This window comes from Kalmanozyma brasiliensis (genome assembly GCF_000497045.1).
Source record: "Kalmanozyma brasiliensis GHG001 unplaced genomic scaffold PSEUBRA_SCAF15, whole genome shotgun sequence".
Taxonomy (NCBI): domain Eukaryota; kingdom Fungi; phylum Basidiomycota; class Ustilaginomycetes; order Ustilaginales; genus Kalmanozyma; species Kalmanozyma brasiliensis.
In genome coordinates, this window is record NW_015961954.1 from 62,200 (window position 1) to 73,214 (window position 11,015).

At 57.8% G+C, this 11,015-nt stretch overlaps 6 protein-coding genes across 6 annotated transcripts; 3 read left to right on the plus strand and 3 right to left on the minus strand.

Annotated features, from left to right (window-relative positions):
* Nucleotides 1–212: 212 nt before the first annotated feature.
* PSEUBRA_001669 (Peptidase S54, rhomboid domain protein) lies at nt 213–1,637 on the plus strand (the record flags this gene model as incomplete). Its single annotated transcript, XM_016434875.2, has 1 exon — nt 213–1,637. The coding sequence occupies one exon, from the start codon at nt 213–215 to the stop codon at nt 1,635–1,637; it is 1,425 nt and encodes a 474-aa protein (XP_016293586.2).
* Nucleotides 1,638–1,800: 163 nt separating this feature from the next.
* Nucleotides 1,801–2,470, minus strand: PSEUBRA_001670 (RNA polymerase II, Rpb4; the record flags this gene model as incomplete). Its single annotated transcript, XM_016434889.1, has 3 exons — nt 1,801–2,038; nt 2,121–2,198; nt 2,268–2,470. The coding sequence occupies 3 exons, from the start codon at nt 2,468–2,470 to the stop codon at nt 1,801–1,803; spliced, it is 519 nt and encodes a 172-aa protein (XP_016293587.1).
* Nucleotides 2,471–2,831: 361 nt separating this feature from the next.
* Nucleotides 2,832–3,818, plus strand: PSEUBRA_001671 (WD40 repeat; the record flags this gene model as incomplete). The annotated part of the gene is made up of 1 exon (XM_016434867.1): nt 2,832–3,818. The coding sequence occupies one exon, from the start codon at nt 2,832–2,834 to the stop codon at nt 3,816–3,818; it is 987 nt and encodes a 328-aa protein (XP_016293588.1).
* A 139-nt stretch (nt 3,819–3,957) lies between these two features.
* Nucleotides 3,958–5,232, minus strand: PSEUBRA_001672 (Protein of unknown function DUF1295; the record flags this gene model as incomplete). Its single annotated transcript, XM_016434877.1, has 1 exon — nt 3,958–5,232. One exon carries the CDS (start codon nt 5,230–5,232, stop codon nt 3,958–3,960), a length of 1,275 nt encoding a protein of 424 aa, XP_016293589.1.
* A 494-nt stretch (nt 5,233–5,726) lies between these two features.
* On the plus strand, nt 5,727–9,293 carry PSEUBRA_001673 (Kinesin, motor domain protein; the record flags this gene model as incomplete). Its single annotated transcript, XM_059464694.1, has 1 exon — nt 5,727–9,293. One exon carries the CDS (start codon nt 5,727–5,729, stop codon nt 9,291–9,293), a length of 3,567 nt encoding a protein of 1,188 aa, XP_059321190.1.
* A 216-nt stretch (nt 9,294–9,509) lies between these two features.
* PSEUBRA_001674 (SAICAR synthetase, conserved site) lies at nt 9,510–10,457 on the minus strand (the record flags this gene model as incomplete). The annotated part of the gene is made up of 1 exon (XM_016434886.1): nt 9,510–10,457. The coding sequence occupies one exon, from the start codon at nt 10,455–10,457 to the stop codon at nt 9,510–9,512; it is 948 nt and encodes a 315-aa protein (XP_016293590.1).
* Between the last annotated feature and the right edge of the window lie 558 nt (nt 10,458–11,015).

An 11,015-nucleotide genomic window follows, 5' to 3' on the forward strand; every position in this document is an offset into this window, starting at 1 on the left:
AAAAAGAAAGCTTTTTCCGGATTTTGGTGTCCGCTCTCGCTTTTGCATGTCTCGGGCGGCTACGAGGCCAAGTGTGGAGGAAGTAGAAGCCTTTCAGGGTCCAGTCATCATCCTCATCTTTCTTCGACAGCAACGCCATGGCAGACGCGGGAGTTTGGAGGTAGAAGACAGACTTCGTTCACACGCAGACGCACAGTAGCAAGACTTGAATCATGCTGGCGCCAGGCTTGGCCCTTTCACTTCGAAGCGCCGCGCAGTTCAGAGCGGGGGCAGCCTGCCTTCAGCAGGCCGCTGCATCGCGGACTTCGCTTTCAACACCTTTGATCGGCTCGGCCTTGCCCACACGGCGTCCTCTATCGACCGCATACCCTCTACTTGCTCGATTGGCGCCATTCTCACGGCGTAGAGAGCCACCGCAAGCTGTCAAACCGCAACAAACCGACCCTTTGCCCACACAAGAAGAAGACGCTGCCCTCCTATACTCCGACCTCCCACCACCGCCCAAGGACGCCCAACAACCGTCGATATCCCGCGCACTCCTCTTCCTCTTCGGCTTCTCCGCTGTCTCTTTCACGTGTGCGGCATGTTATTCGCTGCGAGACACCGAACGTATAGCCTGCGAACAACGAAGTCGACGCGATGTGTTTGCCAACATCTCCTCGTTCTTCTCGGGCGCTGGCGACGATGCACGCGGTCAAGACGTCTGGGGCCCAGGGGCCACAGACAGAAGCCTTGCCGTAGCAAAGAAGCACGAAAGAGCGACTCGACTGGGTCTGCGTATGGACTGGCTGGTCGGATGGTGTAACCAGCTGCACCTGCCTGCGGGGTTGACTGAGTTCGTGGGGAGAAGCTATCTCATCGTCACCGAAAAGTACATCAACTTGTCGCCGTCAAAGGAGGTCGTGCTGCCCATCGTGGTGGCTAACGGAGCCGTCTTTGCTCTGTGGGGGATCGCTTCAGTACGGAGAGGAGGAATGTGGCGTTGGATGACTCAAAACTTCCTCCACCGACCGAGCAGCAACCGCATGCATACGATGCTCACCTCGGTCTTCAGCCACCAAACCTTCCTTCATTTTGCCTTCAACAACTATGCTCTGTGGTCGTTTGGCGGATCGGCACTCATCGTGGCCGCGCATCACGCTGCATCGTATCGCAGCGGGGCACATGTACCGGAAGCCTCGCCCACGCCGCACTTCCTGGCCTTCTTCGCGACAGCCGGCGTGTTTGCGGCGACGGTCTCGCATATCGTCGCCGCCGTCCGGTTCAGGCGCATCTCAGCGCTGCACGGGTTGGACGTCGCCCGTGCGGCCCTCGGACGGCAGGGCAGCTTGGGCGCAAGCGGCGCCGTCTACGCTGCAGTGGTCATGTCCGCCTGCGCCTTCCCCGACGCCCAACTCGGCATCATCTTCTTGCCCTTCATCACTTTTCCCATCGGTGCGGGCGTGGCAGGGCTGGTCGCGGCCGATGTGGCGGGCGTGCTGCTCAGGTGGAGGATGTTCGATCACTGGGCGCACCTGGGAGGGGCCGCATTCGGTTGGGTGTACTGGTGGTACGGCGCAGAGGCATGGGAACGGCTGAAGCGGGTACTGGTGGAGAGGTTGAGAATGGGAGCCAGAGGTGCTGTCGAGCAGCGATGATGGTTATCATCGGCTAGGCTTGTGCCAACACAGATGTTGTAGAAGAATTGGGCTACGCAGATTGACACCACTCCCACGAACCTGGCGCAAACGACGCAGTGACTGTTTGCCCGAACGATAGTCTGCGTTTCGTATGCTATAAAAGTACAATCCCCTTCCTGGCTCACGAGAACCGCCTGATGTTGTCCAGCTCCTGAAGCAAGCTATCCAACAACGCATCGTCCCTCGTCGCCAGCGTCGGGATCAGCGCCTTGGCCTCGTCCACCTCGGTAATGCACAGGTTGGCCAACTGGGCCATCTCGAACTGGGTGAGTTGGAGGCCGCCCGCCTCGTCGTCTGGGAGCTCGTTGCCGTGTTCGTCGACCAACCTTTCGTCCAGCTTGGCGTGCTTCAGCAGCAGCCTGTTGGAGGGTGTGAAGGTGAAGAAGGGTAGGGTCAGACGATGTGGTGAACAGAAGGGATGGAAGAGGGATAGATGCTCACTCTCGAATCTCTCGAATGGTATTTGGGTCCTTGTAGCGGGAGAACTCGGAGACGTAGTCTTTCGTTTTGGAGAACACCCTATAGACATCAAGCAACAGTGTCAGTATCATTGTCTTGCTTGCTATTCATGAGCGACGGCCAACTTACGCTGTAGCAACCTCGTCCCTTCCCCCCGCACCAGCTTCGCCCGCCGACCCCAACGCATCAGGTTGTGAGAAGACCAGCTCGACTTCTGAGATGAGCAGGCAACCAGCATCTTCGAACTCAGTTCCGAGCTTGCCGATGGCTGCATCCTCGTCTTCGATCATGCCGCGATGGCGACGGTCGCGGCCTACGTCGTGGGCCTGCATTGTGAAAGAACCTTGGTAGAGCTGCGCTTCGGAGGGCTCCTATAGGATTGAGGCTGGAGACGGATGCTGCGGAGATGGGCCGTATAACGAGACTACGAGAGAGCTGCTGGCGTGGTGGTGGCAGCGATGCTGGGGAGAGTGACTGGTGATGATGCGAAAGAGAAGTATGAGGTCGCGACTAGGAATCAGAAGGTGTTGGTTCTGCCAAATCGGTTCTCGGCGTCAAAGGCTCTGCGCCCAAATTCCAGATCGGGCGCGAATCGGCTCGCTGCACAGTCGCGAAGCTTTCATGGACCCTTGAACCTCCCCACGTCCTCAACCACCGGCCTCACTATCATTGCTACCACAACGACATGCCATCATGACAATAGCCATGTCAGACGACGTGCTCATGTCGTCCGCTCCCACCGCCTCTTCCTCATCCTCATCAATAAGCCCTCCAAATCCGATTTACACCCTCTTGGGTCACACGAAATCCCCCACGGCCCTCGCCTTCTCCCCGTCCGGCACGCTCCTCGCAACCACCTCTGCAGACAGCACGATCAAGCTCTGGTCCGTATCCACCGGCGTCCTCCTTCACACCTACACCACCCACACTTCCGGCATCAACGACCTCTCGTGGTCCTCAGACAGCCTCTACCTCGCGTCCGCATCCGACGATCGGAGCATCTGCATCTTCAACGTTGTCACTCACACCCTCGTGCGCACCTTCGCCGAGCACACTTCCTACGTCCTTTGTTTGGCATACAATCCGCAGTCGACGCTGCTGGTGTCAGGGAGCTTCGATGAGACGGTGCGGTTGTGGAATGTCACCCGCGCCAAAAGTCATCGTGTCATCTCGGCGCATTCCGAAGCGGTAACGGGGGTGGGGTTCAACGGGGATGGGACGATGATCGTTTCCTGCTCGTACGACGGGTCTATACGTCTATGGGATACGACAACGGGGGCGTGTCTAAAGACGCTAGTGCACAAAGAGCAGGCGCCGCTCGGTGGGGTCTGCTTCACACCCAGCAGCGCCCAACTCCTCAGCACCAGTCTGGATAGCACCGTGCGAATGTGGGACATCTACAACTCCAAGATTGTCAAGACCTATACGGGACACAGCAACGGTAAAATTCCGCTCACCGCACGGCTCGCCTTCCATCTCGAAACGGCGACAGTGGTGTGCGGCGGCGAAGATGGCAAGGTGACCCTGTGGCACGTGCAGAGCAAAAGCGTGGTGCGCCAGTGGCAGGCGCACAAGGAGGTGGTGGTCGCACTTGCAGTCCACCCCACAGCGAGGGTCATGGCCACTGCAGCCGTCGAACCGGAGAACGCGGTCAAGGTGTGGTTCTTTGGCGAAAAGTAGCGCGCAACAGACATGTGTAACAGTATCGAACATCAATTTTGTATTACTTTGGATGGTTGGTTCAGCGGAGCAGTCGATCCTGCGTCGCAATTGAGATAAGGAAGAGGAGGGGTATGATGGTGTGAAAGAGCGCCCTCGCCTACTGGCTCTTCTTCTTGATGTTCTGACTAACACCCCAGACATTCGCCTCAACGCGGCGCTTCTCCTCCTTGCTCGCCACAACATTGTAGTACACAGTCCTAATCAGGGTGTCGATGGGCAAAAACATGCCCACGCGTTTCTGATAATCCTTGTACTCGGGGTACTTTTCCGCCGAGACCTGCTCCGAGTAGCGCGCGCTGGGCAAGAAGAGCGCGTTCATGGCGAGAGGGGCGAGGATGGCGTAGTTGAGGAAGTGGGACCAGTGCGATTTGCTAAAGTCGAGGTCGGTGGGGAGGAAGGTGAGGGGGACAAAGGCGTAGAGGATCCACCAGGTGGTTTGCTCGCAGGCAAAGTTGGGGTGGCGGCTCCAGGCCCAGAGACCTTTGGTGACGAAGCCGCGCTTGGCGTCTTCGGGGGTGGAGTAGGGTGTTTCGACCTGCTCTCGGGCGGGAAGGCCGGTCTTGGGCTCGATTAGGGCGCTGGGCATGGGCTTCTCTTGGGGGGTTTTGCCACGCTTGTAGTTCTGGTAGTTCCACTGCTGCTGGTCGGCGTAGAACTGGATGGTGAGGTTGAGCACGAAGAGCGCGGAAAGGATGTAGTCACCGAGGATGAGCTTGTTGACGGGGTGCGGGACGGGCGCGGTGGTGTGCTTGATCGAGGTGGTGGTGAGCAGGAGGTAGTTGGGTAGAGCGGTGATGGCCAGAAGGATGTTCTGAGCGATGGCGATGAAGAAGATGGAGAAGAGGTGCCACATGGGTCGCGACATGGTCTTTCGGAGCAAAGGCCATCGGTAGTCCTCCTCTCCGGGCTTGAACATGTTCCTCCTGATGGCGTTGTAGGTGAGCCTCGCGGACCAGAGCACCGAGAGCGCGGTCATGAGCGCCAGTCGAGGCTCGACCTTGTCCCAGACAGAGGCGTGCTCGATGCCGTGGAAGAGGGTGATCTTAGCGGGCTGGTAGGTAAAGTACTTGTGCACGGTAAAGTGGATCGAGTAGATGAGCGGAAGGAAGGTCCAGAGGCCATCGACCTGGGAAGCGTTACCGGTGATCCTCTCCATGAGCCAGACGTAGAAGCTGACAAAGGCACAGAAGGCCATGGCCGAGTGGAAGGGGTCCGCATCCGCATAGTAGGCCTTGTAGGTTGCGAGGTGGGTGAGAGTCTTGCCGCTGCGGAAGTACGAGGTGAAGGCGGGCCAGAAGGAGCGGGCGGCGGGGATGAGGTGGGTGTTCGGGTCGAGGACCGCGTGGGCCCAAGGCGAAGTGGAACCAAGCATGCTGACGATGTCTTGTCCGAGTGGATGGATGGATGATGGTTGAGCGGATGGAAGTGCGGATGGATTACACTGCTTCTTGGGTGAGTTCGAGCACGAGGACGAGGAGGACAAAGCGTTGTCAATTTGATTTTGAGCGGGGTTTCCTCCACATCCGCCTTTTCACGCATGCAAAGTCATGTCACTTTTCCTCTGCTCAAATGCGCTTGGCTAATCCACGCTTGCCGCCCTAAAAATAATCGTCATTCGAGTCAATACAGGTCTAACATTTTCACGAAAATCAATGATGCATCACGTGCAGGTGTTGTTCGTTGGTCGGCACATGTGCGCGTCGAGCTGGACTTGAGCGTGTTGTTCTTTTTCTGGCTGCTGCACTCTTGCATCGGTTTGCTGAACGGCAGGCCGACTGGACCTGCTCGTCGTCACCATCATCACCACCATCTTTCACCTTTCCGATTGCTACGGTAGACACACGCTCACTTGCGGCGCTCCCAATCATGTCGGGCTCCTCTCAGCTTCGACGTCAGCCGTCGTCTTCCAATCTCACCCGCCCAGTTCAACCGCGATCCAGGGCACCCAGCGTAGCACCGCCCGTATCGTCCGCAGGTGCAGCTCGACGCTTGACTGTCAACGGACCCGCACAACCAGCATCTCGCTCGGTCTCGTCTTCCAGCACCAACGATGCTGACAAGAAGCGCTCCGAGGCAGGCGAGTCCAACATCCAAGTCGTCGTTCGTGTACGAGGTCAAGCTCCTCACGAGCCAAAACGTACAACTCCCGGCATCCTCACGACATCAGGTCCGAGATGTCAGCAGATCGATGTAGCGATCGAGCCGCCCCCCGTCTCTTCTACCTCGGTCATGGCTTCGTCCTCCAACCTCGTACAGGAGTCCTCCACACGCCAAAAGAGCTACCATTTCGATCAGGTCTTTGGTCCCGAGGCAGATCAGGGAATGGTCTACCAGGATGTCGTCGGTCCCATTCTCGAGGAGGTCATGTCCGGCTACAACTGCACCATCTTTGCTTACGGTCAGACCGGCACCGGCAAGACGCACACAATGGAAGGCGACCTTACTTCTCAGATGGGTACCTACAGCTCCGAGGCTGGTATCATCCCCCGGTCGCTCTATCGACTCTTTCACACCCTCGAGCTGTCCAAAGAGGACTATTCAGTCAAAGCAACTTTCATCGAGCTGTACAACGAAGAGCTCCGCGACCTTCTCAGCCTCGAGCCTTCAGCTTCCGAAGCCTCTTCCAAAGATGCGCCGCATGGGCTTCGAATGTACGATGACGCGCGAGGCAAAGGCATCGTAATTCAGGGTCTCGAAGAAGTTGCGCTCAAAGACGCTGCTCACGGTCTCTCGGTGCTCAGACGTGGGAGTCAAAAGAGGCAGATCGCGGCGACAAACTGCAACGAGCAGTCGAGTCGTTCCCACGGTGTCTTCACCATGACTGTTTTCATCAAGGACAAGGGCTCTCGCGGCGAGGATGTCCTCAAGATCGGCAAGCTCAATCTCGTTGACTTGGCAGGCTCCGAAAACATCGGTCGGTCCGGTGCAGAGAACAAGCGCGCCAGAGAAGCGGGGATGATCAATCAGAGTCTACTCACCCTCGGACGTGTCATCAACGCTCTGGTCGAGAAGAACAGTCACATCCCGTACCGCGAGTCCAAACTCACTCGTCTCTTGCAAGAGTCTCTCGGCGGTCGAACCAAAACATGCATCATCGCCACAGTCTCGCAAGAACGGGCCAACATCGAGGAAACTCTTTCAACGCTCGACTACGCTCTGCGCGCCAAGTCCATCAAGAATCGCCCCGAGCTCAATACCCGCATGACTCGCTCCGCGCTCATCAAAGAGTACGTCTTCGAGATCGAGCGTCTCAAGGGTGACCTCCAGGCATCCCGTGATCAGAATGGCATCTACCTGACTGAGGACTCGTGGAAGACGATGCACTCCGAGCACGAGGAGCGCAAGACACTCGCCGAGACGCTCAAACGCAACGCCGAAGTTACCGAGAGCAAGCTGAACAGCCTCAAGGAGCAGTTCGAGCAAAACATGCAGCTCCTCGTCAAGCGCGACAACGAGGTCAAGGCGGCAAAGACCGAGTGCGCAGACAAGGTCGCCGAGCTCGAAGCCATGATCGCCAAAGCTGCCTCGCTCGAGCTCACTGTTGACCAAGAGATTGCGCTCCGCAAAGCCTACATGGCTAGCGAGGCGCACCTCAACCAGACCGCTACCTCGCTCGCCGATCTCGTGCAGCAGAGCACCGCCGATGTCCAGGCCCTCTTTGACAAGCTCGAGAGGAAGACAGCCGTCGAGCAGGCCAATCGTGCTCTGGTCGCCGAATGCAGAAACGCGGTCTCGCAAAGGGCCGGGCAGCTCCAGTCGAGTTTGGCGAACTTCCACTCGGCGGAAGGTCAATTTCATTCCACACTCAAATCAAGTCTCGACACCCTTATCAGTGGAACAGAAACCCGCCACGAAGAGCAGCAGCAGTTCCTGCAGGCACGACTCAAAAAGATTTCAACCTCTCTCCGCGAAGTTCGATCGGGGCAGATGGAGTCCAAGGATGTTCTCACCGCGCTGCTCGGCGAGCTCGATGCCACGGTCAACGAGATGCAGGCTTCAAGCGAGGCAAGTCTCGGCTCGCTCAAACAGACTTGCAGAGGCGCGATCAACGATGTTGTCTTGGCCAACACGCAGCGTTTCGCCCAGGTTGCTGCGTCGCTGGACTCAATGGTCCAGTCTCACGTCGCCACGTTGAAAGATGTGACAGAGATCAATCGATCGAGTCAGGATCAGATCGCCCAGATCAAGGCAGCGGCCCAGGACGCCAATGCTCAAGAGTTGGCGCGGTTGAGGCAACAGAACGCATTATTGACAGCGACGGTGGACGAAATGAAGCGCAGCAACGTCTCGCTCAAGGCTGACCTCATGGCCGACTTCGGCAAGCTCCTGACCCGATTCACGGATCAACAAGAGTCGGCGGTTTCCGCCTCAATTGGCTCTGCCCAGGCGGTCGTCTCGGCCTCGGTCCTTGCCGTGGAGGCTCAAGCCGCTGAACAATCGACACAACTGGAATCCCTCTCTGCTGCAGCAACCGAGGTGGCCATCCAGCTGGAGCGCTCGCAAACCTCGCTCGTCGAGCAAGCCAGTGTCACCAGCCAAGACGTCACCCAGGCCAGCAGCGAGCTGGGCGCCAAGATGGATGCTTTCGCCTCTGCCATCGAAGACGATCTCTCTTCGACTCACACCACCACTGCGCGTGGGCACGAAGAGATCTCCTCGCTCACCAACAAGGCACGCGAAGAGATTGAATCGCGCACCAAAGCTCAGTCGGCCAAGATCAAGGCGGGCAACACCAAGCTCACCGAGACGTTCGACTCGATCACTTCCAACCTCCAGACCTCGGCGCAGGACATGGCTGCCATTGTCAAGCAAGTCAGCGGCGTTCTGGACGAGAGGCAAGACGAGGTCAACGCCTGGAGCGAGCAGATGGGCGGGGGCCTCAAGGGCTTGTCTTCGGACTCTAATACCTTGTTGGCGGGCAAATTCAAGGAGGACAAGAGCACCGGTCACACGCCGCAGAAGAAGGCGTGGAAGCTGCCAGGAAGGTGGAACCTCGTCCCTGCGAATCGCGAGGACGCGATTGAAGCCGGGAGGCAGGTGGCCGACACGCTGCTCTCTTCCGCCACCACCATGGACGACGTGCCCAGCTCTGACGTGGCATTCGAGCCATCCTCGGAAGCTGACGTCGATGCAGCAGCTGCACCTTCGGCAGACGCGAGCGTCGAAGCGCACGAGACCGTGACACTGCACGCACCCACATCGCCACCCGCCCCAGCACACGTCGAGACATCACAAGAGTTGCCGACCAGGACAGCCACTCGACCGCTGCGAGAACTTCCCTTCGGCCACTCCAACCTGCCCATCTCAACGTCTAATGAAGACTTGGCTCCCATCAAGGCCATCGAATCGGTGACGGCGCTGCCGAAATCCAGAGCCGCCAAGAACAAGCTCGCTGCCACTGCTCTGCCTGTGAGCAAGCGCGCGAGATCGTAGACATGCTTCATCTCTCCCCAGCTCGAACATTTGTACTGTTACGGAAGACCATCCCTTACCATGCTTAGAATTGATACCTTGTTCAGAAGTGTTTGCTCTCGATCGTCGATGCGTGATGTCGTGCACTGCGGGTGTGGTGAGAACAGTTCAGACGAAAGCTATATGATTCGGCACCCATCGCAGACGGGAGTTATGTTACATGCTGACAGGTTACATTTACTGGCCGTACTTCTTGCCAGTGATGAGTTCGTATGCCTCCCTGTACTTTTCCTCGGTCCTCTTGACCACGTCGTCGGGCAGTGTCACAGGCACGCCCTGATCCGCGGCCTTGTCCAGCCCGTTCGCCTTCAACCAGTCCCGCACGTATTGCTTGTCGAAGCTGTCCTGCCCACGACCGACGGCGTACTTTTCCGCGGACCAGAAACGCGAGCTGTCCGGTGTGAGCACTTCGTCCACCAGAATCATGTGGTCGTCGCCGACGATGCCGAATTCGAACTTGGTGTCTGCCAAGATGATGCCGCGCGACTTGGCGTGCGCCGCAGCTTTGGAGTAGAGTGCGACAGCAGCGGTCGACATGCGTTTCGCGAGATCAGCACCGATGATGCCGTCCACTTTGTCGGGGTGGATGTTCTCGTCGTGCTCGCCCTGCTCTGCTTTTGTGCTCGGGGTGAAGAGCGGGCCGGTGGGGAGCTCTTGCGATTCTTGAAGACCTTCAGGGAGTTGAATGCCGTGGACGGTGCCAGTTCGCTTGTACTCTGCCCAGCCGCTGCCGGTGATGTATCCGCGGACGATGGCTTCGATGGGCAACACCTTTGCGCGCTTGACCAGCATCGAGCGGCCCTCGACCTGGTGCTTGACGCTGTCGAGAGTCTGCTTGAGCTCCGCAGGAAAGTCGGCGTAGTCGGTAGCAATGATGTGCGACTCGATAAGGGAAGGCGTCAGGAGACCGAACCAGAAGGTCGAAAGGGCGTGAAGGAGCTTGCCCTTGTTGGGGATGCCGTTCTGCAAGATGATGTCGAAGGCGGATATCCTGTCGGTAGCGACAAAGAGGATGGCACCCGCATGAGGACCCTCGGTGAGGCCTGCATCGTAGACGTCGCGGACCTTGCCCTTTGCGATGAGTTTGAGGGGCAGGTCGGTGGATACGATGGCTGATTGCGACATATTGAGTGCCGGCGTGAAACTGCGTCCGATGGTGCTGGAAGATGGTCCAGAAGCTTAAAAAAGTTGATGGTGTTGAGTGCGAGTCATTTCAGCTTGCCCCTTCTCAACGGCCATTTTCTGTTGCTTGCGAACCAACGCACGGCCAATAGCCAAAAATCAGCTAGTTGAGTCAAGATGACGTCTTAACACGTAAAGACGACACGTGACCTCTTGTCGTGGACGCGGTACAGGGGCCCTGGAGTTGTGGGGTGTCACTGAACAGCCAAAACTGTCAAACGCCCTTCATCCAGGCGATGTTGAGCTTGCAAGAACACCTGAACGTCACTGTTCAAGGTCCTATGAGCCCCACCCTTGGTTCGACAGTGTCTCTCAGCGATCTCTGTACGCTGTCTGATCACGGATTGCTCCACCTCGTGAAACGGCTTGACTCGCTTCTCATGGCAAGCTGCACTGAGCAGAAGGCGCTTTGTATCCTTGAGAAGACTGCCGTCTGTCGAATCTTGCTTTGCAAGTCGCTCGGTGACCTCAGTCCTGCAAAGCCGCTGGGTCTGGCAAGAT